The sequence below is a fragment of the Leopardus geoffroyi genome, chromosome X (genome assembly GCF_018350155.1).
Source record: "Leopardus geoffroyi isolate Oge1 chromosome X, O.geoffroyi_Oge1_pat1.0, whole genome shotgun sequence".
Classification (NCBI taxonomy): domain Eukaryota; kingdom Metazoa; phylum Chordata; class Mammalia; order Carnivora; family Felidae; genus Leopardus; species Leopardus geoffroyi.
The window spans coordinates 127,928,544-127,956,339 of record NC_059343.1 but is presented as its reverse complement, the minus strand read 5'-3'; the positions used below and the strand labels follow the sequence as shown (position 1 = coordinate 127,956,339).

Here is a 27,796-nt window from a genome sequence, read left to right as displayed (position 1 = left end):
AGCCCTGTAAGCCCAGTTCATGTTTTGTTCAGAAACCCTTCCATGATTTAGACTGCTGCTTTAACGCCACCAACGCATTAGGATGCTAAGGAATCCTGTTCTAGGATTCCTAAGGAATGTCGGTTCCCTTTACTTCCACTGATCCCTCAAAATTTTTGTGGCATTAAGAGTAGAAGATGTGGCGTAAGACAAGTAAAAACAGTTTGCTGTTCGGGGCAATCAGGCCTCCCATCACCGAACTGCAGCCAGCAATGTAAATGACAGGGTACCGGCAGCCCAGGAGCCTTAAAGGCATTTTCGCAACGCGCTGGGCCCGCAGAGATTTCTGGGTAGAGCCCGGAGTCGGAGCGACCGCTTCCTTCCAGTCCCCACCGATTCGGCCAGGGCTGTGGGCGGAGCCGGTGGGCCCTCCGCCTGGAGGGCGCGGTCTGCTGGGTCCCTCACGGCCCCTCTGGGTTCAGCCTCGAGGTTGGCCGGGGGCGGGGCCAGGTCAGGGGCGGGGCGGCGCTCCGTCCCCGCCCTGCCAGCGCGCCGCCCGCGGGGAGGTGACGGGGCCGCGCCGCCTCCGCCGCCTCCGCCGTCCCGCAGGCCTCGGCGCTCGCACTCCCGGCTCTGCCCGCCTCGCGGCTCGCGGCCCCGCGTCGAGGCTCCGGCAAGATGACGCTCAAGGCGAGCGAGGGCGAGGGCGGGGGCGGCATGCGCACCGCGCTCTCCGACCTCTACCTGGAGCACTTGCTGCAGAAGCGCAGCCGGCCCGAGGTGAGAGGGCCCCGCGGCGTCCTGGGCGCGGGGTGCGGGGCCGGGGCTCGGCTCCAGGCCGCGCCGCCCGCCGCGGGACCTGCTCGGTCCGCGGCCCCGGCCGCGGGCGGCCGGCCTCGGAGCCGAGTCCGCGGCGGCTACCGGGGTTCGTTCGGGGGCTTCAGGTGCGGTGGGTCTTCTCCCCACCCCCGCAGCCCTTCTGGGTGGAAACTCGGAGAGGCCGCGGCCTGTACACAGCGCTGGTTAAGGTCAAGGCAAACTTCCCCGTGGACGGAAGTCGGGGTGACAGAAAGACTTTGGGGAACAGATCCAAGAAGAGTGGGTCCGCCTGCGTGTCGAACTGCTCGCGTGTCTGGGTCCGCAGAGAAGGTTGTAAAACCCAACTCTGCCTCTAAAGCGCTCACTCACCGTCCCTCCGCATTCGCGCACGGCCCCTGGGGCTGCGGTGCAGACGGGGTGGCCCGTGTGCGTGTTCGGGTGGACAAGGGATCCACGGGTGGCTGACGTCATTGTGCCCTCCGGATTCCTGGGATGGGTGGTAAAGAGCCGTTATCCTCTATCCTCAAAGATGCCCAGAAGAGGTTGATGGTTTCCGTGTTATCTGTCATATAGTTCCGAGTGTGGGTTTCACCCACCGAAAGGAGGTCCTCTCGGGCGGAGGTGCAGCCAGCAGAATGCTCGCTCACTCATCCGGAGGCTGCGGCTGGCTCGCAGTTGGAGCCATCACCCCGAAGATAGGCCCGGCGACCCCGCACCTAGCCTGGCCTGCTGCACGGACTGGGGGTCAGGTACCACTAGTGAATGTGCAGAGAGAGAGAGCGAGAGCGAGAGCGAGAGCCAGAGCCAGGCAGCAGCTGTGTTTCTGCCCTGACCCAGCCTGAAGTCAGCGTGAATCTCTGTTCTCCACAGCAAGATTTTTCAGGGCAGGGCTGTTTCATGCTCACGGTTTTTATTTTAAATGCCTGATAAGTAGGTCCTCAGAAATGTTTGCTGAATTAATAAACGACTGAAGAGGTGGACATTGGAGATTTAGCATAACCTTCCCCTTCCACAGATGATGATACTGAAGGTTCACAAGGTAAAGCAAACAGGAGAGCCGTGACTCTGGACTGGAAGCTCCAGGAAACAGTTGATAAGCATCAGTGCCATGTTCACACCTGTCTGTTGTTTCCAGTCATGATGGCAATATTCTAGGCTTCAGTGAGTGCTAGAATGACCCGGTGGGGGAGACACTATTGTTCTTCAAATGGCAAGACAAAATTGGACTTGCCGTTCTCTAGTAGAATATGCACTAAGAGGGAATCGGGGTCTAAAACTACCTGGCTCCCCGTAGGCTTGGATGTGTGATTTTGCTTCTCCTCTATAATTGGTTCACTTGGCTGAGCCTTGACTTTTTAATAAAAATCTCCTTATTAAATTTACTCTTGGCAGCTGTATTGAAGTATAATTAGCATACATATAATTCATAAATGCATTTGGTCTGTTCAGTAAGTTTTAACAAATGCCTATGGTCACGTAACCATCACCAAAATCCTGATATAGAACCCTTTCATTTCTCCAGAAAGTTCCCTGGTGATCCTTTACAGTCTTATAAATGGAATCCAACTGTATCAGGCTCCTGTCACTGAGCCCAACAAGAGCCCCGTATATAACGAAGTGACCCGACTTTGTGTAAACCTCTCTGCTCCTTACGTGCAGGCTTGAGGGATTGCGTGGCTCTTTGAAACAAGGCCCCGTCACTACAAGAGTTATGTTGTGGCGCACCCTTTGAGTAAACAGTTTCTGTGGAGCTGGCAGTTGGTCCCAAAGTCCCGCGTATGGGCCTACTGGGTAGCCGCTGTGTTTTGACGTTGTTAAAGGATTTGAAGAAGATGACAGAAGAAACTTGCTAGCTTGCTGAATGGAGTAGCATCCATATCTGGCAAGGTGTGGACATTGGAGGGAGAATCTCCAATGGTTTCTTCAGGTTCACCTTTCCTCCAGGGCTCTACCGTTCACTTGCTGTGTATCCCTGGGCAAGCTGCCGAAGCTGTCTGTGCCTTAGGTTTCTCCTCTGTCAGACACACCTGTGTGGAGGGTTGTGGAGGCAGTGACCTGACGTGATGCGTGTCGAGCACTTAGAGCCGCACAGGGGCATCCTACGTGTCCCTAAGAACCGCCTGTCCGGTAGCAGTCAGCACGGCCCCATACTGGTAAGAAGTACGAAGACCTGGGAAGGACTCGTGGGCTGTAACAGAATTCTCAAAATGATGTTGCTGAAGGCCTCGTTTACGGAGCGTGCTTTCTGTAAAAGTTCTCAAGACTCAAAACCTGAAGTTGCACTTCTGATCATAGGCCACATTTAATATTGAAAAAGTATTGCCAAAAAATAATTTTGCAATAGGTTTGAACGATGGCCTGTCTCCCATATTGAAGCAGATTTCTTTCCTTGGAGAAACTCATAAGCTACCTCTGGCCTTATTCTTTACAGCAGGGCTCATTAGTGATTGTAAATTTGCTCATAGAATTCCTCTTCCATCCTGCTAAAAACAACACTTTTCCCATGAAGTAGTATGTTGAAAATCCCTCAACATTCGCTTGGGCGTCTCCCGTGATGAAAAATGACCTAACATAGGTCAGGCTACAGGTGAGCTTCCACTAAGATCTATTCTTTTTAATGTTTATTTATTTTCGAGAGAAAGCGCGCAAGCAGAGGGGGAGCAGAGACAGAGGGGGACAGAGGATGCAAAGTGGGCTCTGCGCTGATAGCACAGAGCCTGACACGGGGCTTGAACTCATGAGCCGTGAGATCATGTCCTGAGCCGAAGCTGGATGCCCCTAAAATCTGTCGATTCTTAGGCAGCAGATGCATTAGTCCACACTGGTCGTCCTTGGCTATGATGTAGTCTTGTTGATCGCCTACTGTGTGTGGACCTGGTTCTGGGGCTGAGGAGTCAACGATGAAGGCCACAGAGGCAGGCAGGTGTAGGGCGCTGTGAAGCTGCCAGACTTTGAGTCTTGGGGTATCTAGGATGTAATTGGTGAACAGCGCTCCAGGCGGGGGGGAACTGCTTGTGTGAAGCCGTTGAGGTTCTTGTTGAGTAACACTTTGAGTCTGATCATTCTCTGTTGTGAAAAGTAATACACCCCCCTAGTTGTGACAATCAAAAAATGCCTTGATACACTGTAAAATGTCTTGATACACTGTAAAATGTCCCCTGGGGAAAGGGAAACAAAATCAGTTGACATTTCATGGATGCAGAGATTTTATGCATAAGTAGTGAATTGCTCATACCTCCTAAAAAAGGAGGACCCTGGGGGTGCCTGGGTGGCTGTCCGTTAAGCGTATGACTTTGGCTTAGGTCATGATCTCACGATTCATGAGTTCCAGCCCGGCGTCAGGCTGTGTGCTGACAGCTCAGAGCCTGGAGCCTGCTTTGGATTCTGTCCCTTACCCATTCATTCTCTGTCTCTCAAAAAATAAATAAATGTTAAGAAAATTTTTTTAAATAAAAAAGAAATGGAGGGCCCTGGGTGTGGAGTGTAAGAAGGCAGGAGTAAGCACATCTCCAGCAGTGGCTGAGGGGAGGGGAAGTCACCCCAGGGTGGGGAACAGGAAGAAAAACTCTGAATTAGGGAACCAGAGTACAACTTTCATAATATGGAATTTTCTCTTCTGATTGTTCACTTTTTCCTTTTCCTTTATATAAAGAAATATACATGAACCAAAAACATATGTAGGTCTTTGCTCAAAAGTCACCCTCCTTGCAAGGGAAGAAGCCTTTGCCTCTATACACAGTACACTGGGTAGATAAAGCACACTGGAAAAGGATCTTTAGATACTTGGCCTTTGGATTGATTGATGTGTGTGTTCTCGAATGATTTAGTGCCTGAGAAACAGTGTGCCTAGTTAATGCATGATTTTTAAGATAGTACTTGGCCAGAAACTCCTGGCTCTAGGCCTTTCTCTCCCCAGTTCTTCTCCAGCTCTTGTCATTTGTGGTAAAAGTGCTGATTTCTGTCTAATACTTTACAGCACTCTTGATTTTCTCAGTTTCTCTCTTTTTTTTTTAATTTTTACAAAACGTTTATTTTTGTGAGAGACAGAGCATGAGCAGGTGAAGGGCAGAGAGGGAGACACAGGATCTGAAGCAGTCTCCAGGCTCTTTTTAAGTTTATTTATTTATTTTGAGAGATGGAGAAAGTGTGGGTGGGGGAGGGGCAGAGAGAGAGAGAGAGAGAGAGAGAGAGAATCCCAAGCAGTCTCTGCGCCGTTAGTGCAGAGTCCGACGCAGGGTTCGAACTCAAGAACCTGTGAGTTCATGACCTGGACTGAAACCAAGAGTTGGACGCTTAACTGACTGAGCCACCCAGAGGCCCGTCCTGTTTGTTTTTCTGCCCCAAATTGGAAGCGGATCCTGCCCAGGCTGGAGTGGGTGTTTGCATCCCCCCCCACCACCACCACCATAGTCTGCCTTCTGGTGATGGCTTGCCTTCTTCGCCTGGCCTTCTAAGTCTCCATGTGAAAGCAGTTGGCAAAGAGCCTAACAGTAGGCTGAACAAATGTTTGTCCTCTCCTACGTTCACTGTCACTCTTAATCCGATTGTTTGGATGAAAAAACCAGCTTTAGTTGTCCCAGTTTTATTCCCCCCCCCCCACTGGCCACCCCCCGACCTCCACCCCCGCCAAGTGCCAAGTTTGTTTTTCATCTCTTTTTAAATCCCAGCTTCCTTTGACCAGCTGCCTGTGCCCTTTGAACTCTGCTGCAGATGTTTCCTCCGAAGGGGCTTTCAGAGCAGCGGGGCGTTAGCACTCCCACAGTTTGGATAACGAAAGGCCAAAAGGCTGCAGAGCAAAGCCAGACATGGAGCTGTGGGTGGGTGTTTATGCCCCAATTTCTCCAGAATCCGAGCGGTCGAGCAGTCGTCTTTAACCGGAGCCGCTCCCACCGTGCCCGTCCTAGCCCTGGGGCCTCCCATGTGCACCAGAGAGGAGGGTGGTGATTTTTAAGGTTGAAGTGAACCCTGCAGAATGGAATCTAGCACGTTTGACTTTAGTATTTGTTCAACGTGAGTCGTGTCACCTAGCAATCGCATGGTGGTGGTGACGGGGGTGTAGTAGTGGCCCAAAAAACAGCAGCACGTGCCTTGGGAGTGATTCATGTCATCAGTGAGTGTTGAGCAAGCTCCCTAAATTAGAGCCAGGCAGAGTTCTAGCTGCCCGGGACCCAAGAGTGAGTAAAATGAAGACCCCTGCCTGTGTGGTACTTGTCTTGCAGCTTGAGGAGACAAAATAAACAGAAGGGACAGACAAATCTCTGTCTCAAAGTGGAATGTATTACCAGCTGTGGAAACAAGAAACGTTGGAGCAAATCAGGGACCAGGACACCAGCCTGCTCCGTGGCAGACGAGTGGATGACCCGGTGGGACAGGACTGCAATTTCATCGGTCAGTCTTAGGCACGTCCATTACCCTGAGGCGAAGGCAGCCTCCTTCCCTTTCTCCTGAGTTCAGTCTGGGCCAGTTGTGTAGCAGGAGGACTGCAACGCGGCCTCGTCGGGCGGAACTTGCGTCTGAGTCCGGGTTCCTCTGTCTTTGCGTCCCACTGAAGAGCAGATCGCTCCTTGGTCTGCCCCCAGGACTTCCTGTCGTCTTCCCCTCCATCCCCCATAGATGCCACCCTCCTCACCATTCAGAAAGCCTTGGTGAAGCTCCATTTCAAAACTTGGTGAAGCTAGTTTTGAAGAAAGTTGAAACCTTGTTTTGAGTCCTTTGAGCACATACAGTCTAAGACCATCTTGAACTTGATGGAGGAAATCTTTCCATTTATCACTTATGTTGGATACATGAATGAATGAATGAATGAATGAACGAACGACTTGTCCTTATAGTCATGAGCTGCCAAGGGCAGAGACCCTGACTTAACCATGTGGAGATCTGTACTTCATGGGGTCTCAGCCTCGCAGATTGAATTAAGAAGTCACCTTCACTCTGTGCGTGTGTGTGTGCATGTACAGACGTCAAATGTGTCTGTCTGTGTGTTGTTGCTCCTACAGTTGTCATGAGGAGACAGACATGAGGGCCGGTCAGAGGAATTTGTGACATGAGGTTGAGGAGTAGTGTAGGGAAGGTCCAAGGAAGACAGGCCCCGGGGAGTGTAGCGTGTGTCTCAGAAGGACAGGGCTGCTCAGTGACAAGTCTGTGGTGGAGAACATCGCGCTTTGCTTTTAGAAGCCTTACTGTTGCAAGTTGGTTCTTTAGTTAGCACGTTCGACATTTCCGTTTATCTTCGTCATCGTTTGCAACTTCTGGGCGAGTGTGAGAGTGACTCTTAGTCATCTCGAAGAACATCTTGATGGATAAGCACATTTGAAAGACCAACCTTTGGGATGGCAGCTCTTGGACTTTTCTGACTGGAATGTGTTCTGCCTCTGGTAAGCTCTGCTGAGTCCTTAACTTAAAGGCTGACGCGTTCAAAAACGATCTTTGTAATATAGCTGAATAAGAACAACATGAGGTAAGTGCCAGTTTATCTGCCTGTTCTAGGTACACGACCGTGTAGGCTTCTTCCCCTTTCAAAGGTCAGTTTGTGTTCTCTGGACTAAGACTTTCTAATCTGTCATCGCTGAGAGCGTTCTGCAGGGGCCGCGGAGTCTGGAAAGCGAGGTGAATCATCGTAAGCAGTTTATTGGTGCTACATTACAGCACACAATAAAAGAACACGACCCGTGTTTCCTGACTTTATGGCCACCTGTAAACCACTGTGCTTAGCAACGCGCATAAACGGTAGCTGCTGATAAACCCGTGGAATGATTGCCTGAGTTTAGTTTTCAGCCCCATAGGTAATAGTGGTAAAAAATCAATAAATGAGGGTCAAGGAAAGTCCTGGGTTCTATTTTGGACTCGGAGGCCCGACATGCGAGATCGCAGCCCGTCGTGTTTTCACCGCGGCCGTGGTCAGAGGGCCTTCGGTTCCTCACCCCCCACATCCCTCCTGTAACATGCAGGGTGAAAATGTACAGACAGCGCAGGCGATTAATTTGTGAAAGGGAATCTTCCTTCCAACTTGGCACTGCTTCTCCTCTGATTTGCTGAATCCACCTACTTGAAATATTTAATGTCTCACCATGTTGTGTGGACTGTGGCAGCAGCTGTTCAGCTTTGAAGAGGCTTAACCACACCGTCCCAGGTCACCATGGGCCGTGCTTTGGGGGCCTGTTTGATCACCGTGTATCATGGCCTCTGACTTTCCTGTCCCAGAACACGAGTGGGGATCTGAAGACCAATCGTGTACGCTGCATACTTGTCAAGGACCTGTCACCGGTACCCATTCTTCGGTACCAGGCTTTCTCAGAGTTCTTTGGTTGCAGATGGGCGCTGCTTGCCCGCACTTTGCTACTTATTTTATCCAAAGAAGTTCAGTTCTATCTACTGGGAGTTCAACCGTAGTACAGGATGAAAACCACGCAGTTGACATCGGTACGACGTATGCGTGTAGTTCTGTCCTATTTTGTCATGTGTGCATGTGTATAACCACCGCCTCCATCATCAAGGTGCAGAACCGCTCTGTCACCACATTGCTCCTCATTCTTCCTGTCGCTCTGACCTTGGCAGCCACTGATCTGTTCTCCATCTCTGTAATTTTTCATCTCAAAAATGTTATTTAGAGCTCCTGGGTGGCTCAGTCATTAAGCATCTGAGTTTAGCTTAGGTTGTGATCTCATGGTTCATGAGTTCAAGCCCTGCTTCCGGTGAGCCCCGCTTCTCTCTCTCTCTCTCTCTCTCTCTCTCCCCTCTCTCCCCCTCATTCCCTTGTACCCCCCTCAAAAAAATGTTATGTAAATGGATTCATAGAATATGCAACCTTTTGAGATTGGCTTTTTTTTCACTCATCAGAGTGCCTTTGTTCCTTGTTGTTGCTGAGACATGTTTCGTGGTACGGATGGGCTGCGGTCATCTGTTGAACGGCTTACCCAATTATAGGCCATTCTGGTGGTTCCCACGTTTTGGCTATTAGGCATAAAGTTGTTATAAGGCTTCACATACAAGTTTTGTGTGAACATTTCTCTAGGGGTGACATGGCTGGGTTGTAAAGTGGTTGTTTCATTTAAAAACTTTTTTTTTTTAATTTTTAAATTTTATCTTATTTTATTATGTCTTGTGGGTTTTTTAAGAAAGTCCCCAACTCTCTTGTGAGATGGCCGTGCGATTTTACACTCCCATCAGCAAGGATGAGAGATTCCGTTCTCTGCGTCCTCACAGGCATCTAGTGTCGTCTGTGTTTTATGTTAGCTCATCCCTTGCCGTTCCTCCTTATTTATCTTCCTTAGTGAAATATTTCTTCCTGTCTTTGGCCCTTTTAGGGGAAAGGATAGCAAATAATTTGTGATTGTTTTAAACAACTACACCCAGGCCTCGTGCAGTGCTGCCAGCATCGGGTGCGGTCCTGCGCCCCGAGTGTGCGCACCCCGGGCCCGTGGTGGCGGAAGCTTTCCCCTTGCCTTCATGGTTTGCCGTGAGCCCGCCTCGTCCCCGGAAGACAGAAACACGCCGTCATTTCTCCGCTACGACTTTCGTGGTCCCGTTGGCACTGCTGGATGTACCTTCTTCTCGGCTCGGGTTTGCCTCTCTGCACCGTGGCCATCACTGTGTCCCCGCGGCAGCGGCGGGGAGTCTGGTCGGGCATCCCTCAGTCCCCTCCGTAGAGATGATGCACGGAGTTTGGGCTCCTGTGTGGTCGGCACAGTTGATCACGGCTGCTACCGAAAGACCCAGGGAAGTCTGGAATTTCGCCCCGGGGCACCCGCCATGTCCTCTCTTCCACATCTTGAATGCTCCAGAACGGGATGCTTTGGCCATTTTTTAATTAGATTGTTTTTTTAGTTTTTCTTAATATTCCAGTTACCATACAGTGCAATATTAGCTTCAGGTATACAATATAGTGATCCTACACTTCCATACGACAGCTGGTGCTCCTCACAAGCCCTCCTTCATCCCCATCACCTGTCTCACCCATCCCCCACATCCCCTCTGGGAACCATCAGTCTTCTCTATAGGGTTGTTTTCTTCAAGTTTTTAATTAATTAATTGTATTTTCTATTTTTAGAGAACGCAAGCAGGGGAGAGGGGTGGAGGGAGGGAGCGAGGCCCCACGCTTGCCCCAAGTTATCCAGCTGTTTGTTAAAAGACTCAGGGACTCCAATCCAGTTTGTGTATAATTGCTGTTGTTTATGTCTGTCTCCAACACAGCTCGTACATTTATAAGCACATATGAATATATTCATTGTGTTCACTGTGCTGATGATAGCATACCTTTCATCTCTCTGGTTGTTTTAGTGAATAATATGTCTTCAAGATTAACCTTGGAACCTCCTTTTCATTGCTACGTACTGTGTGCACTGTTAACCATACGTGCCGTGCACGCTGTTAACTGTGTTGTTAACCATGGCCTGGAGAGTTCTGCACTCCCAGGTGTCACAAGTCCATATGTTTTCTAAATACCAACCTATCATCCCCAATTCTGTTTGAATAGCGGTAATGAGTCTGTGGCCACGCCGCCCCGGACGCACCAATCTCGTCCCAGCAGTGGTGCTTAAGGGTCATATGACATAGAGGTCGTGTGAGCTTTTTGAAGTTGCAGTTGCTACACAGGCAGTTTCTCTTTCTCGGCACTTCCGTCTTTCGAGGCCCCCCAGTAAATAACACTCCTTCAAGCCTCACCATCTCATCGGAGTTTCTGATGACCTCTTAGGATGAGGTAAATTAAAATTAAAATATCAGGGGTGCCTGGGTGGCTCAGTGGGCTGAGCGTCTGACTCTTGACTTCGGCTCAGGTCATGATCTCACTGTTCGTGAGTTCGAGCTCCAAGTTGGGCCCCATGCTGACAGTGCAGAGCCTGCTTGGGATGCTCTTTCTCCCTCTCTCTGCCCTAACCCTGCGTGTGCTCTCTCTCTCTCTCTCTCTCTCTCTCTCTCAAAATAAATAAATTTCAATTAAATTATAAAGATTAAATTAACATACCATCCACAAGCCTGTCCCCTCTGATCTTCTAGCCCTTTTCCCCCCAGGGCCTGGGCCCAGGAGGAAGTGAGTGAATGAGTCTCCATCTCGATGGAGACACTCCCACCAGGGGATATTTCCGCTTCTGCTACCCCACAAACTAGATGACGAGGCATGCCCCTCACACCACCCCCATCTCGGGAAAATCTCCCTTTGTATCTCTGAGGGGCCCCCCAGGTGTAGCTGGCATGTTTTTGCTCTCCATTTTGAGCTTGGACTCAAATAGTCAATTGGCCCTTTTGTAAACCAAGCTCAGGCCTGTCCCTCCTCCTCTAGCTGGCCATGCTGTTTTTGATTTACTGTTTCATCTGGGGTGGGTGGAGGGCACCGTCGGAGGTTTCCACTTGACCTTCCCCACTGTCACATGTCTTACCACAAGTTCTGGGCCACTTCAACATTAGCAGATTAGACACCTGAGGAAGAAGCAGCAAAGGAGGCTGAGAGATTCACCCACGTTGCACACTCGCTGCTGTGTGGTATCAGTAATGGCTACGTGCGTCCATTCATCCTACTGTTAATGGACTTGGGAGGTCCTTCCAGATTCGGGCTTTTAAGAATAGTGCCGCTCTGAGAAGGGAACACCACCATTTCCGTGGGATTCCTGCCAAAAATGTACGACCTCAACCCAATTATGAAAAAACACGGGGCAGAACCAAAACTGAGAGCCTACAAAACAATAGGCCTGTCCTCTTAAAAAATGTTAAGGTCACGAAAGACCGAGAAAGACTGAGGAGCTTTTCCAAGTTAAGGGAGGCCGAAGCTTGTGCAAACTGAATGCGGTGCACGGTTCTGGCTCCTGGTCTGGGGAAGAATATATATAGCCGTAAAAGACATTATTGGGACAGCTGATAAAATTTTAATAGAAACTGAGGACCAGGTGTAGTATTGTATCAATGCTAAATTTGCGTTTTTCAGAAAGTTTTTGTTCTTAGAAAATACACAAACCTTTATGGGTTAAGGAGCATGATATCTTCAGATTATGGTCAAATGGTTCAAAAAATTAAATTGTACAGCATTTTTTTTTTTTTTACAAAATAATGCTATGATGACGTCACTGTCCACATCTTTTGGTGCCCGTGGCATGTGGCCACACATCTGTGTTGAAAGGTTCGGACACGGACCACGTGTCTGCACTTTCTATTCCATTCCATTGGTCCGTTGTCTGTCCTCCTGCCGATGCCATGCTGAGTGCCTTACTGTCTGGTGGCACCAGTCATCTGGCTTTGCTGTTGTCAAGATGGGGGGAACGGGGTCACTGTGGAGGTGTCATCATGGGATGGCAGGAGGGGTGGCGGCAACCTCATGTAGAGGGACCCCTCAGGTTAAGCGGTATCGTCGCAGGCCGAGGGCTAAGCCTAATTCTCTAGTCCCGATAGAACTTCCTGTTTGTAGCCAAAGAAATGATTTGTGAGAGGCTAATGCTAACGCGAATCATCCTTACTGCAGCCTGATGCAAAGCATCAGGCTGTTTGAACGAATCCCACCTCGGGTCTTCGCTGTAGACACCATGGGTGCACAGCCCTCCCCGCGGCCTCGGTGGCGGTGTGCCTTAGAAATCAGAATTTTGTGAATTGTATTACACCTCATTACAGCCGCAGCGGGGTCCTGGGAAGCACCCTGGGCATTAAACACCTTAACGCGTCTGCAGCCGACCAGATGAGCACGTCTGTTAAGTCGGATGATAGCATTTACAAATAGCCTCACGTCCCTCCAGGTGAGGGACACCAAGCTTATGCAATAACCATTGGTTTGCGGAGCCCTTTGGATTGTAGAGTTGCAGTTCCAGAGTGATGGTGGGCCTTCGCCGCTGACTTGGCGCATTGTTGTTTTGACCCGACAGGCTGCATCGCATCAGGCAAGCGCCATGACCGAGGACATGTACACCAACGGCTGCGCTGCCCCAGGCAGCCCTGCCCAGGCCAAGGGGCAAGACGTGAGGAAGGTGCGACTCATCCAGTTCGAGAAGGTCACGGAAGAGCCCATGGTAATCCCTTGTCCTGTTCTAGCCCACTGCTTACTCTCGACCCCTTGAGCCCCCAGGCCACAAGAGGACGATGAACGATCTTCCTCTGCAGAGATACTCCTAAATCATCCTACGGATAAGCTCAGAAAGAGCTGCAAATAAAGCTTGCTGTCCCCTGTGTCCTCCTTGCAGGGAATCACCCTGAAGCTGAATGACAAGCAGTCCTGTACAGTGGCGAGAATTCTTCACGGTGGCATGATTCACAGACAAGGTAACTATGGGGGCCCTGGGCAGTGCTTCAGTCAGAGAACCATCGACATGCCAGTCAGTGCTGGGGGGCTGGAGGCTTACAGCCTTTACAGTGGGGAGCGTGTGTGTGTATGTGTGTGTGTGAGACAGGAGATTTTTTTGTGGCTTAATAACTGGCTCTTTAAGTGTGTTATAAGACCTTTGTATGAACTTCCCAGTGCCACTGTCTCTCCCTCTGAGCATTCTTGCACACCTCTTTACGCCAATACTTTTCCACCCAATATTTGACCGGTTAACTACATGCAGCCCATTGCATTGCACTGCAAAAATAGAATTTAGACAAATAATCATAAGTAACCGTTGTGTCTCCTTAATGTGAAGGTGCCGTCAGTTTTCAGATGCATCATTGAGTCAAAGCTATTTGGGAGGTTGGTGAGAAAACATTAAGATATGACCTGTTTTTAGTAGCTGATGATAACCTGTATTTGCCCACCTGATTCATCCCACGCTTTGAACCCTACCTTTTTCTGTTCAGTTAGAACTTTTGTTTTGTATCTAGGGTGGCACAAATATTGGTAATTACTCTTCACATAGAATTTAACCGTTGATGAACTTTACCATTAGGTAGTACAACAAAGAAACATTAAACTTGCTGTGGATGAAGTGCTTTTATTCGGCTTGACCAGGGAGGACGAGGTCATACTAAACTGTCGAGTGCTCGCCTTGATACGTCCCTCAAGGGACTCAAAAGAACCATTCCCTTCCCGCATCCTTGAATATTCTCAACCCTGAGTGTTTTACACAGTCTGTTGTAGAACAATGCTGTAGGTCGTGGTTTCTTTTCTGCGGTATCTTGAGTTATATTGACAGCTCTTGTTTTAATGTTTATTCCTTGTGGACTGATTTTTCATTTCGTGGTAGGCTCCCTTCACGTCGGGGATGAGATCCTGGAAATCAATGGCACAAACGTGACTAATCACTCAGTAGATCAGCTGCAGAAGGCGATGGTGGGTATAGTCTCTGCCGTTGTCTTTGTGAAGTGTGGAACCACATTGGTGTCTGCGTCCATGAGTTTATTGTCAAGTCTGTGTACTCCTTGAGGGGACTCGTACCACCGCTAGTCTTTATTCTGTGCAACAAATGACAGTTCTTCACTTTCATTTAGTAACTTTCTAAACCAAGGCAAATAACCCCGAGTGTCTATCTAGAAAGAACACTGGACTGGGTGTCAGAAAGCTTTGCTCTTTGATGGCAGCTCTGAAATCCTGCTCTACTTTATTCTAGCCATGACTTTGAGCAGGTAAATTAACCTCTCTAAGTCATCTGTAAAATGAAGATAGGAATCCCTATTCGTGGATTTGTTTTCTTTTTAAAAAAAAAAAACTTTTAAATGTTTTTTATTTTTGAGAGAGAGTGAGAGCCTGAGAAGGAGAGGAGCAGAGAGAGGGGAGACACAGAATCCGCAGCAGGCTTCAGGCTCTGAGCTGTCAGTACAGAGCCCGACACGGGGCTCAAACCCACAAACCGCGAGATCATGACCCGAGCTGAAGTCGGACGCCCAACTGACTGAGCCACCCAGGCGCCCCATCATGGATTTGTTATAAACGGTGGATGGGATATTATAAATGAAAAGTTGAGGGGCATCTGGCTGGCCCAGTGAGAAGAGCCTGTGACTCTTGATCTTAGAGTTGTGAGTTTGAGCCCCACGTTGGGCATAGACATTACTTTTTTTTTTTAATTTTTTTTTAACGTTTATTTATTTTTGAGACAGAGAGAGACAGAGCATGAATGGGGGAGGGTCAGAGAGAGGGAGACACAGAATCCGAAGCAGGCTCCAGGCTCGGAGCTGTCAGCACAGAGCCCGACGCAGGGCTTGAACTCATGGACTGCGAGATCATGACCTGAGCCGAAGTCGACCGCTTAACCAACTGAGCCACCCAGGCGCCCCACACATTACTTTAAAAAACAAAAATCGGGGGGCGCCTGGGTGGCTCAGTGGGGCGCCTGGGTGGCTCAGTCGGTTGCGTGTCTGACTTTGGCTTAGGTCATGATCTCACGGTCTGCGAGTTCGAGCCCCGCATCGGGCTCTGTGCTAACAGCCCAGAGCCTGGAGCCTGCTTCGGATTCTGTGTCTCCCTCTCTCTCTGCCCCTAACCCACTCACATTCTGCCTCTGTCTCTCTCAAAAATGAATAAACATTTAAAAATAATAATTTAAAAAAAATCGGGGCACCTGGGTGGCTCAGTCAGTTGAGTGTCCGACTTCAGCTCAGGTCATGATCTCACATTCCGTGAGTTCGAGCCCCGCATCGGGCTCTGTGCTGACAGCTCGGAGCCTGGAGCCTGCTTCAGATTCTGTGTCTCCCTCTCTCTCTGACCCTCCCCTGCTCAGGCTCTGTCTCTCTCTGTCTCAAAAAAATAAATAAAAACATTAAAACAAAAATTTAAAAAAGCCCTCCCTTGGACTTCTGCTTCTGACTAAATGAAGTAACAGGGAGCAAATTTACCCAGATCCTAATGACAGAACTTCACAATACTTGAAGCAAAAACTGGTAGAGCTGCAAGGAGGAAAAGGCAGATCCAGAATCTGTCCCAGGTCTCAGTCTCTCTCTTTTTAATTTTTTAATGTTTTTATTAATTTTTGAGAGCGTACGCACGTGAGTGGAGGAGGGGCAGAGAGAGAGGGAGACACAGAGTCCGAAGCAGGCTCCAGGCTCCGAGCTGTCAGCACGGAGCCCGATGCGGGGCTCAAACTCACGAGAGGTCTCTCGACCCATAAAACATAGAAGATATGGTGTCTGCCCACAATGAAATGAAATTAGAAATCAAAAACAGGTATCTGGAAATCCCTAAATACTTAGACATTAAATAAGACACTTCTAAATAACCCATAGGCCAAAGAAGAAATCACAAGGGAAATTAGAAAGTACCTTGAAGCAAATAAAAATGAAAACACAGCATATCTGATTCTGTAGAACGCTGATTGAGCTGTACTGGGGTAGAGGTTTGGATCACAAAACACTTATCTTAAAAAACAAGAAAGTTCACAATCTGTGGCCTCAGATTCCACCTTAAGAAACTGGAAAAAGGCAAACCAATCCAAAGCTAGGAGAAGAAAAGAAATTATTAAACAGTCAGAAATAGATCGGACAGGACCTTGACAAAAGAATGTGGAAGACGAAGGGGGTTATAAAAAGTATCTGTAACTAGATTACTTGTAATTGTGTGTGTGTGTGTGTGTGTGTGTGTGTACGTACACATTATGAGCTAATTGGAGGATGTGAGGGAACCAGTTCATTACTCTGGAACGTGGTAAACACAGACAGAGAATGATGCCTTTGTGCCTCTGTTCCCTGTATGAACTCTACCACTGGGTAACTCACAGTCCGTAAGGGGACAGTCTTCCAGCTAGTTCACCAAGTGATGGTTAGAACAGCACCATTTGGCAAGTGCTAAGAAATTCGCGGGCTGAGGAGAACAGGTAGGTGAAGAGAGTCTAAAGAGACGGATCCCCCACTTGCAGGGTGTGGACTTCATTTGGATCCTGACGCAGACACACAGGGTGAAAGCATGTGCCCACAGGCCCGTGGGGGGTAAGAATGCCACTGCCATCCTGGGGCTGTCAATAGCCCCTTCATTCAGCGGTCTTCGGCGCCCTGTGGGGCAGGCCACCTGCTTCCTGCTGGAACGCTGATCCGTGGGGCCCATTCACCCACTTGTCTCTCGTATACGACGTCATCTGGGGCACCTTCCCGCCCAGAGGAAGCAGAACCGAGTGTCCCACGATGGGCAGCACGAGAAGGTTGATGTGTTTCCCCACAGGGCCTCCTCCACAAAGCAGGCTGCTCAGCGATTTGGCCTCATGGTGCTTCTCAGTAAGGCTGGGCGCACTGATCCCTGAGCCTGCGGTGACACGTAAAGCTTCAAAATGTGTGCTTCCTTTTGATGTGTGTAAATATAATTGACTACACAGAAGGTAATTTGTGCTATGTGGTGAAACATCCCAGAAACAGTAGGCTTGGAAAAATATTTGTTGCACATATGATAGGTAGAAAGTTAATAATTCTAACACTGTAAGAACTTCTAAACTGTGTTATAAAGAGACTCACAGCTTCGGGGCGCCTGGGTGGCGCAGTCGGTTAAGCGTCTGACTTCAGCCAGGTCACGATCTCGCGGTCCGGGAGTTCGAGCCCCGCGTCGGGCTCTGGGCTGATGGCTCAGAGCCTGGAGCCTGTTTCCGATTCTGTGTCTCCCTCTCTCTCTGCCCCTCCCCCGTTCGTGCTCTGTCTCTCTCTGTCCCAAAAATAAATAAACGTTGAAAAAAAAAATTTTTAATAAAAAAAAAATAAAAAAAATAAAAAAAAAAGACTCACAGCTTCTAAACTTCTCTATAAAAAGACTCACAGCCAAACAGATAACTAGACAAAGGATATAAGAAAAAAAGCTTTTGAAAAGAGGTTTAACTTTACTTATGGTAATACAATTACAGGATGAAGCAACCATGAAATCCTTTCCACCTGTCAGATTGGCAGAATGTTAGCATAGAATTCTGGCAAGAATAGGGGGAAAGGGCCTCTCATATATTCCTGGTGAGAGTGAAGTCGCTGTAATCTTTTGGAAGAGTAATATGAGGACAGCTTTTAAAATGTTCTCACCCCTTAATTCTGCATTTCTACCATGGTATTTTATTCTATAAAAATCAAAACGCTTTGGGCACTTGGGTGGCTCAGTTGGTTGAGCGTCTGACTTTGGCACAGGTCATGATCCCGTGGTTTGGGGGTTTGGGCCCCACAACAGGCTCTGTGCTGTCAGCTCAGAGTCTGGAGCCCGCGTCAGATTCTGTGTCTCCCTCTCTCTCTCTGCCCCTCCCCCACTCTGTCAAAAATAAATAAGCATTAAAAAATTTTTTAAATATCAAAATGCAAATCTAGAAGGATATATGTTCGAGGATGTCTATTGTAGCAGATTACAGTGACAAAAAGATTGGCAGCAATCGACATGCCCAGTTGTTGTTAAAAACAAAAATACGTGCATGTGAATATGGACATATGTGTATAAATATTTGGAAATGTTTTCTTTCGTGTGGAGAAAGGCATGGGTGTATGTGTGCCAGGGTTCATTTTAGGTTCACTTTAGGTTCTTCTGGGGACCTTTTGGGGTTGAGTGTAGGGAAGAGGGAAAATCCTTAGTTTTTTCTTCATTATTCTCTGTACGTCTCCAAGTTACACTGGTTTATGGGGCACACAAGACTTCTGTATTGAAGGAGGAATTGTCCTACAAAATTTCAAAGTGTGTGGTCAAAATGTGTGTTAGATAAAAACACTTTTTGGGACTTTGAGAGGGGAAATGAGAGTTTTTGAAATCTCAGATCATCCAAGTTAGTTTCCTTACAGTTTTATTTCTCTGCTTTTTTTTTTTTTAATAGAAAGAAACCAAAGGAATGATCTCATTAAAAGTAATTCCCAACCAGCAGAATCGTCTTCCTGCACTACAGGTAGGTGACACCATTTTCTCTGTTGTGTGCTTTGAGATTCGATTGAAGTGATGTGATTCTAAGTTCTCAGTATTTCACGACCGTAGCTGCCTGCTGCTCTCTGAACTAAATTAACATCCATTACAAACAAGCAGACCTTCTTTCTGAGTTGCTTGTAGTAACCGATGTGAAAGGAAAGGGTCATCTCCTTATTCCAAGAGAAGAATGGGCAAAGCAGATGCAGAGGTAATTCAGACGGGGAAAAATACAAATGGCAATTGAACACATGAGAAAATACCCAGTGTCACCAGTCATCAAAAGAACACAAAGTAAACTGTATGCAGTATAATTATTCACAGGCAAATTGGCAAATTTTTTTAAACACAGTGGTTAATGGTGCCAAAGGAAAGCGTCAGTAGTCGAGAGAAAGTGTTCAGATAGGGCCTTGGCATATGGTGTTTTGTAAAGTTTCTGTCCCGCGTCATTTATGTTATTGTGGCATGATTTTCTTTTTTTTTTAATTTTTTTAATGTTTATTTTCTTTTTGAGAGAGAGAGACAGAGCGTGAGCAGGGGAGGGGCAGAGAGGGGAGGGGGACACAGAATCCAAAGCAGGCTCCAGGCTGTGAGCTGTCAGCACAGAGTACAACATAGGGCTTGAACCCATGAACCACGAGATCATGACCTGAGCCGAAGTCAGATGCTTATCCAAGTGAGCCACCCAGGTGTCCCTGCAAATTGACTTTTATAGTTGCATGGTAATATATACAGTAGGTAGCCATACTTAACTAATTTCCCATTCTTGGAAAATTAGCTTGCTTCCAGTATTTCACTTTTGTAAATAATGCTGTGGTGACTTTTCCACACGTCGTAACTGAGAACCTCTGCATAGAAGTGCATTGTGGGTACAAGGGGTATCAGCATTTGGCACATTCCTATTGTTAATTGATGGACTGAGGAAATGTGCATTTCAGATAGTAGCCGCATTGTACTCTAAGACAGACGGATGGACAACTCAGACCAATAACCAGCTTCTGTGTCTCACCTTTGTCGCCTCCCTGTTGTCCCTGCAGTTCTGACCCTTTGCCTCATTTTGCAGATGTTCATGAGAGCGCAGTTTGACTATGACCCCAAAAAGGACCACCTGATCCCTTGCAAGGAGGCGGGGCTGAAGTTTGTCACCGGGGACATCATCAAGATAATCAACAAGGATGACAGTAACTGGTGGCAAGGGCGGGTGGAAGGTTCCTCCAAGGAGTCAGCAGGATTGATCCCTTCCCCTGAGCTACAGGAATGGTGAGCTTTCATACAGGTGGAGTCGGCCACACGAATTATTAGCCGTTTCACAATTAGAGCAGCAAATGAAATACAGTGTTGACCCTGCGTGGTCTGGGCGAAAGGCCCAAATACGTCAGCTGTGGCCTCATTCTCCGAGGTAGCACGGTGGGGGTAACATGCAGGTCCTCCTCAGGAGGACTCAGTGGCACAGTGGTATTCACACGGGGGACCATGCTGTAACGGCACGTGCCATCAGTTTACTGGGTGCGACAAGTATTTCTTTTGAACAGCGACATCGGAGGGAAGTATTGAGTATTTATTTCTACGCCTACATGTGCATGATACGGGGGCGCGGTGTGCGGTGTGTTTCCGTACCGTGGCCCGCTCGTCAGTGTTCAGAAAGCACCGCAGCCGAGAAAGCGAGCCGTTGCTGGGTGGTGCGTGCTGTCTGCTGACGGGTGCGGGCCCCAGGCTCTGGGTCACCTGTCTGAAGACAGCACCCAGTTCACGGTGCCCCACGCGGCGCGCTAGGCACTCCGCACACGCTATGTCCCGCGGGCACAGTGGCCCTGTTCGTAGAGAACAAAGGCTCAGAGCTGGGTGCCGTGCAGACTCACACGGGAATGGCTTCTCAGGTCTCAGTCGCCTCCCATGCCTCTCTGGAGAGTTCTTTTGCGGGCATCCAAATACCTGGTGTTGCAAATGTGTGCAAGAGGGAGGGTCCCCCGCCTCCGCTGCCGCGTCACCCCTCAGTGCAGCCTGGCCGGGCCAGCCAGGCACCTTCCGCCTGTTTCTCATGGGGCCCTCAGGTTCAAGTGCAAGACTAAAAATGCAGTGTACCGGTTGGCTCATGCACATTTTCCCTCACCACCTCCCTACTGGTCTACACCCTACTCAGCACACGCCCAGAGCCTTCTGCTCCTGGAGGAGGGGGTGGGGCGTGAGAGCAGGGAGCAGAGAGGCAGCCGAGGGGGTAACTGGCAGAGACAGAGAACAAGAGGCAGGGAGTGGATGTGAGAGACACACAGATTGGAGACAGAGATGACACACAGAGAGAGATGGGGGAAGCTGGGAGGGAGAGACAAGTGAGGGCTGAGAGACGGAGAGGACGAGGGACACGCAGAGCGGTGTGAGAGAGGAAAAGGTCAAGGCCAGCAGCAAGCTTTTGGCAGATTGGTCTGGAGGTTTGCTTTGTTTTTCGAGATTTTATTAAAGAATCTCCACACCCAACGTGGGGCTTGAATTCACGACCCCGGGATCAAGAGTCGCGTGCTCTACCGAATGAGCCAGCCCGGTGCCCTCGGTCTGGAGGTCTAATGGAGAAGGGGAAGGAGGTCCCCAAGCCCTGCTCTGGGAGAATGGCCCTGGGCCTTTTACACTGAGGTTCCACTGACTTTCTTCATAACTTTTTCCTGCCAGGCGAGTGGCCAGTGTGGCTCAGTCGGCTCCGAGTGAAGCCCCAAGCTGCAGTCCCTTTGGGAAGAAGAAGAAGTACAAAGACAAGTACCTGGCCAAGCACAGCTCCAGTAAGCTTCCCGGCATCCTCTCCGCGGGCTCCTGGTGGCACAGGGGGGCTGGCGTCCTGCACAGTGGACCATATGTTATACAGAAAGCATGCCGTGTCTTCTGGCTTTCTTGATTACAACCCTCATCTTCCCGGTACATGTACAGGAAGGCTAGAGGTCTGCTCACACCTGCGCATGATCCAGACCTTTCTCACCAAGTCACTGCCATCAGCCTGGCCCGCTCATGGTCTGAGCAACCCCAGAAAATAGCACGTTTTGCTAAGAACTCATTTTGCCTTTGCTTTTTACCTACCGTGGTAGGTAATAGACTGAAATTACCAATGGGTTCAAGCAGATTGTAGATAACAAATGAATCATCATCTACCATTCAACTCCCGCTGGGACTGTTCGAAACAAAGACAGGAACGTGAGCAAATCACAGCCTGAAATCACTTCATGTGTCAGGAGCCTACATGGAAGGAGTAGAAGCTGTGGCCGGAGCACGGGTTGGGCGGGGGGGGCGGTGTGTGGCAGGAACGCAGGCTAAGCACGGAGACGGAGGGACTGTGTTCGCGCTCTGGGGTGTGTCTGTGGAGCTGGTGCGGGGCTTTGAGCCGGGGGTGGGGGATGGGATTAGCCGGTCTCTGGCAGCACTGAAGAATGGGGGATGGGAGAACTGGGAGGGACAGAGAGTCAAGACGAGACTCAGGTTTCCATCTCGAGCAGCCAGGTGGCATGTCCCAGGGGCATGAGGTAACAAACTAGGGACAAGAGAGAGGAAATAGAATAATGGGGTCCAAAAAATAAGAAAGAATATTAGAGTCCAGAGAACTCAGTGACAGAGTCATGTCGAGTTGGGAAACCCAACAAATAGACCCACAGGCACGGCGTCCGTGACCCTGGCCGTCATTCTCTGCCAGCAGCCACTGTGCTTGTTCCCGATGGTGTCCTGGCTTGAACAGTGGCTTAGCGCCCCCCTCATCCCTTGCAGGGCCACTAAGTGTGGTTTGCCCCAAAGAGCACTGGGGCAGCTCGGGGCCTCACTGCTTCGATCACAGCCCCTGCGGCCTGTGACCTACCAGAGCGCGACATCGGTGAAGCCAGGCCAGCGTCCCGGGTCACTGGCCCCACGGCCGGGCCCGCCGCTCTCCCCGGCTGTGAAAGCGAACACCGCTTTTCTCTGTCTCTAGTTTTTGACCAGTTGGACGTCGTTTCCTACGAGGAAGTTGTTCGGCTCCCCGCGTTCAAGAGGAAGACCCTGGTGCTTATAGGTACTGCCTCGCTGTCCTCCCGCCCACGATGCTCTGCTGGCGACACTGCATGTCCCTCCTGGTGGTCCCACCCGCACTGCATAGTGCAGCCCCACTCCAAAAAAAAAAAAGGCAGTGAGCAGGAAAAGGGGGGAGAAAAGCAGCACCTCTTGTGCTCTCCGAAGCCTTACGGGTATATCCCATGTGGATTCGCTTTACAAATGAAACGAATCCTTACAAGGTTTTCAGCAGCTCGCTTTACGTGGGTGGCTCGCCCCACTGTCTTTGGAGCTAACACAGTAGTTGCTTAGCCAATCGGTACTAGGGTTCTGGAGAAACCGCCGGGAAAAACAGTGCCTTCAATGCGGTTCCGTTAATTTCGGAGAGCTCGGCAAAGCGACATCTTTACAAAAGGGATGGAAAACCCCATGTGTTAGCTGGCTCCTCTGTGGCAACCAGTTAGCTTCTGAGTCCTGACCCCGAGCCCTGAAATGGAGCCTCCTCCCCTGACTGGGACGCGAGGGCCCGGAGCCCCGAGCCCTCCTGAGCCCGCTTCACCCACGTCTCATCCCTCAACCTAGCCTCACGTTGGTTTGGGGGGAAAGAAGCAGAAGGCTTCGTGAGGAAAGAGCAGGCCACATTCTCTCTTCTCCAAGCTTCTGTCCTCCCTCCGCAGGAGCCAGCGGGGTCGGCCGCAGCCACATTAAGAGTGCCCTGCTCAGCCAGAACCCGGACAAGTTTGCGTACCCCGCCCCATGTGAGTACCCTAGGGGCCTTGCGGGCCGGGCAGGAGTGCCACTCTCTGTGTCCCATGTGATTTTAAATGTTGATTAGAAAAACAAAGCACCATTTGGAAAGATAGAAGCATATATGTGTCATCGCTCTGGATAACTAACTATGCCCCTGTTCTTTTCTGTGCTGTTTGCCTGCGTCACAGAAGTGGTAGAAAATAATTTTAAATATTGAAAATATTGACTATTACACACTGAATATTTAAAAGAATCAAGCGGGTAATGTTATTGAAAACATGCACTCCTCGGGGTTGTGGGCTTGAGCCCCATGTCAAGTGTAGAGCTTACTTAAAATCTTTACAACACATCTATTACTCTTTTCATTTTACTTTATATTATAAACATGTTCTCATGAGCTTAAACCGCAGTCGAGTGGCTACGCGGTAATTTCCTTCGCTAGCCCACTATTGCTTCACATCTGGGCCGCCTCTCATTCTCCTGAAATGTCTTCTGAATCAAAGCAGCACTCGGGAGAGGCCCGGTCTCGGCAGCTGCCCTCAGTAGGAGAATCAGGCCGGGGGTCAGATACCTTCCGTTCCCAGAAGCGAAGCTGCGTAGTGTGATTGATTATGTGTATTCCCAGGAGGAGGCACTGTTCATCAGGGTAGAAAACCCTATTCAGAATCTAGTATTAGTATTGTTGCACTCCTTACTTCGACACTGTGCCTTTAGAGATAAGTGACACACGAGGTGCAGACAAGACAGCAGGTGTCCCGGGGTTCAGGACTGAGTGGGGGTGTCTGAAAGCAGAAATAACCGGTGAAGGAGAGTTGCTGTTTTGTAAGATGGAAAGAAAGAGGGGCATGTGCAGGTTGGGATCGAGCAGCCAGGAAGAGAGCTGCGCGGGCGACGCGCAAGACGGAGGGGCAGGGGGCTGGATGCGGATGGGCTGCAGGAGAGGTGTGCCGGGAAGCGTGTGATGCTGGAGTTTCAAGCTGTGCTATCTGGAGCACATTGTACCTAGATGACGACTGATATGAGTGGTAGTAAATGCCGTGCCTTAAGAACATGCCAACATTTAACGATAGCAGTTTAAACCAAACGAAAGTACCCTTCTTTCCAAGCTACAGAGAAGCAACTTAAAATGTTTTTTGGCATTTATTTACTTTTGAGAGACAGAGACAGCGTGAGCAGGGCAGGGGCAGAGAGAGAGGGAAACACAGAATCTGAGGCAGGCTCCAGGCTCTGAGCTGTCAGCACAGATCCCGACGCGGGGCTCGAACCCACGAACCGCGAGATCATGACCTGAGCCAAAGTCGGACGCTTAACCGACTGAGCCACCCAGGCACCCCCAGAAAGGCAACTTTAAATGTCCTTACATGGAACGCTGCCCATGGCTCACAGATCTGCTTAAAAAGTATTTTCAGGGGCGCCTGGGTGGCACGGTCGGTTAAGCGTCCGACTTCAGCCAGGTCACGATCTCGCGGTCCGTGAGTTCGAGCCCCGCGTCGGGCTCTGGGCTGATGGCTCAGAGCCTGGAGCCTGTTTCCGATTCTGTGTCTCCCTCTCTCTCTGCCCCTCCCCCGTTCATGCTCTGTCTCTCTCTGTCCCAAAAATAAATAAACGTTGAAAAAAAAAATTAAAAAAAAAAAAAAAGTATTTTCAGCTGTCATTTCTCAAATTGTGAGCTCTAATGCTCCTGGGGTTGGCGGTGGAAGAGATGACCCTTCATATGGGGAAAGGGATAGAAATTTTCCACATTGGGCTTCGCCTCTTGAAAGGCACATGCATTCTGGGCGGACGGGGCATCTCCTGCTCCAGTGTCAGCCCTGTGGGACCCCGTGGGACACACCCCTCTGCTAAGCCCTCCGTACCAGAGGCAGACACCCCGGTCCACGCCCCTAGGGGACGGTGAGGGATTTGTGTTCTGGCGCAGATACCACACGGCCGCCCAAGAAGAGTGAGGAAGATGGGAAGGAATACCACTTCATCTCCACCGAAGAGATGACGAGAGACATCTCTGCCAACGAGTTCCTGGAGTTTGGCAGCTACCAGGGCAACATGTTTGGCACCAAATTTGAAACCGTGCACCAGATTCATAAGCAGGACAAGATTGCCATCCTGGACATCGAGCCCCAGGTGGGTAGGCACGCCACGGCAGGAACGGATGGGGTGGTGTTCATCTAGAGCCGGGGCAGCGGTACCGGGAATGACGGGCTTGGTGCTGCCCGTCGCGACGGCTGACTCCGGTCCTCTCTTCTTCCTTCCTTGTTTTCCAGACCCTGAAGATTGTCCGCACAGCAGAGCTGTCACCGTTCATTGTGTTCATCGCACCCACCGACCAGGGCGCCCAGGTGGGAAGGACAGGGTTATGCAGGGGGGATGGAGGTTCGCCGTCTGGGTCTGCCCCAGACTGGGACGTCGGTCCAGAGCACAGCTCATCACAAATCCCCCGCGAGCTTCCTGGCTACTGCCATCCTTTCCGCAAGGCCAAGAAGCCAAAGGGCGTGGGCACGTTAGATTTACCGGGCCAGCGGCTAGGCCGGCAGCCGGGCCAGGTCAGGGGGCAAAAGGAATCAGACCCAGTCCTTGTTCCCGAAGTGCTTAGGGTCTAGGGGCAGAGACGGACAGTCTGGCAGACCCCCACACCGGCGCGACAGGAGCTCAAGTGGGACAAAGCAGGGGTACCAGAGGCGGCCCTGAACCCACCCTGGGGTGTGTGCGGCTGTGGGGAGAGAGGAGGGGCTCCTACCCGCTCTGCATCATCCTCCATACGCTTCACTGTCCCTGGCCTGTTCGCCAGGCACGATGGAGATCTCACCGTGTCGCTGCGTAGATAGCTTCTCCCGCCTTTCTTAGTACGCGTGTGGTCTCCCATTGAGCGTATGTGACCTAACTGTTCAGTCTCGCCATTTCCTTCTCGAAGGCCACTTGGGTTGTTTTCAAAAGGACCGTTACAAATTCTACCGCGGCGACCGGCCCGTACATGTGGCATTCCACACGTGCGCAAATGTAGGCGTAGGAGAAATTCCCGGCAGGGCTGCCCGGTCCGAGGATGCGTGCGGTGGGAATTGAGAATTTGGAGACAAATTACCCGCGAGAGTGCTTGCTTCCGTGTGCCAGGCGCATGTCATCCAAAGTTCATTTCTGGCCCGTCTAATGGAAAACCGCAGTCTCGTTGTCCTTCCACCTTTCGCTGCCAATGTTTGAGTAGCTCGCCAGACTACTGAGGGCTGTTTGTGTCAACTCCTCTGTGAACCGCCTGCTCGTGTCCGCGGCTCATTTTTCCGAGCTTCTAGATAGTTGTAGATATTTTTTCCCAGTTTGGCATGGATTTTGGTGTTTATTGCTACGCATTTTTACTTGTATGGAGTGCTCAGTCTTTTCGTGGACACAGGTTTGGGATGCTAGACAGAGGCCCGGATTGCAGCTGTGGTGGTTCTGGGAAGGGCTGTGTTCGAAGGCGTGGACTGGGGGTGCCGTTCAAGTCCATGCCATCTCGATGGAGCTACTGGTCTTCAGAGCTGTGATTCTCCAGTCACGGTTGCTTTGAGATCCCCTGAGACTTGCGTTCTTAATTGATCGCCTCTGTACATCCTGTTAACATTCCCAAGGAAGGCCTTCAGGGTTTGAGTGTTTAAGCAGGTGGTTCTGAGCCAGGCAGGGTCACAACAGTCAACGCACGCCGACACGCCATCGCTGGCCTCTGGGACCGCTTCATCCGTGGTTCTCTCTCTTTTGCAGACAGAGGCCCTGCAGCAGCTGCAGAAGGACTCCGAGGCCATCCGCAGCCAGTACGCGCACTACTTTGACCTCTCGCTGGTCAACAATGGCGTCGATGAGACCCTGAAGAAATTGCAAGAAGCCTTCGAGCGGGCGTGCAGTTCTCCACAGTGGGTGCCCGTCTCCTGGGTTTACTAAGCTTGCAGAACGGGGGAGCTTCCGTCCGCCCTTCTCTAGCGGTGTGAACTCCATTCTCCTTGCTTTCAGACAAACAGGGACGCTCCCCTAGTTTTTTTGTCAGCTTCCCGCACTCTGCTCCTATCCTACTTCCGCCAGTGGGCGTCAGACTGGTGCAGGCTCCTGGCTGGGCTCTGACTCTCCTGCTAGATGGAGCCCCAGTGATCAGGGCTTCAGAAGGCTCTCTGGAAACCTGAGGCCGAAAATACTGTCAAAACGCAACTGCTAATCAAAGATGGTGCACACAGAGAGGAAAAGCGACGGACCTTGTCCCTTAAAGCCTGTGCGCCTTCACCTCGAATCACCCCGGGCACTTCATTGGTCTTGGAAGCATCTGTAACCTCAGCCTCAACTTTCTAAAATGCCAAAATGAAACAGCTGCGCAATAGGAGGATGTCTGCTCTAGGGAAACCCTCAAAAGCAATAAAAATGTGTTAAAACGCCGATGTCTTGTGTCTCCTTGCGTTTCCGCCTACACGGGTCTCTGGAGAGGGAAACCGCACCACCTGCTTTAAGCTTCCGAGGGCAGCATCAGTCCCAGTTACCTCTCCTGGGTCCTTAAGTCTCCCCTCCAGCGTGGAACAATCTGGA

General features: G+C 50.1%; 1 protein-coding gene across 1 annotated transcript; it reads left to right on the top strand.

Annotated features, from left to right (window-relative positions):
* The first annotated feature begins 511 nt into the window (after window positions 1-511).
* On the top strand, window positions 512-27,649 carry MPP1 (MAGUK p55 scaffold protein 1). The gene is made up of 12 exons (XM_045470920.1): window positions 512-759; window positions 12,639-12,782; window positions 12,954-13,032; window positions 13,932-14,017; window positions 18,435-18,503; window positions 19,581-19,777; window positions 21,179-21,285; window positions 22,455-22,535; window positions 23,191-23,271; window positions 25,182-25,384; window positions 25,525-25,599; window positions 26,990-27,649. The coding sequence occupies exons 1-12, from the start codon at window positions 658-660 to the stop codon at window positions 27,164-27,166; spliced, it is 1,401 nt and encodes a 466-aa protein (XP_045326876.1). The 5' UTR covers window positions 512-657; the 3' UTR covers window positions 27,167-27,649.
* The last annotated feature ends 147 nt before the right edge of the window (window positions 27,650-27,796 follow it).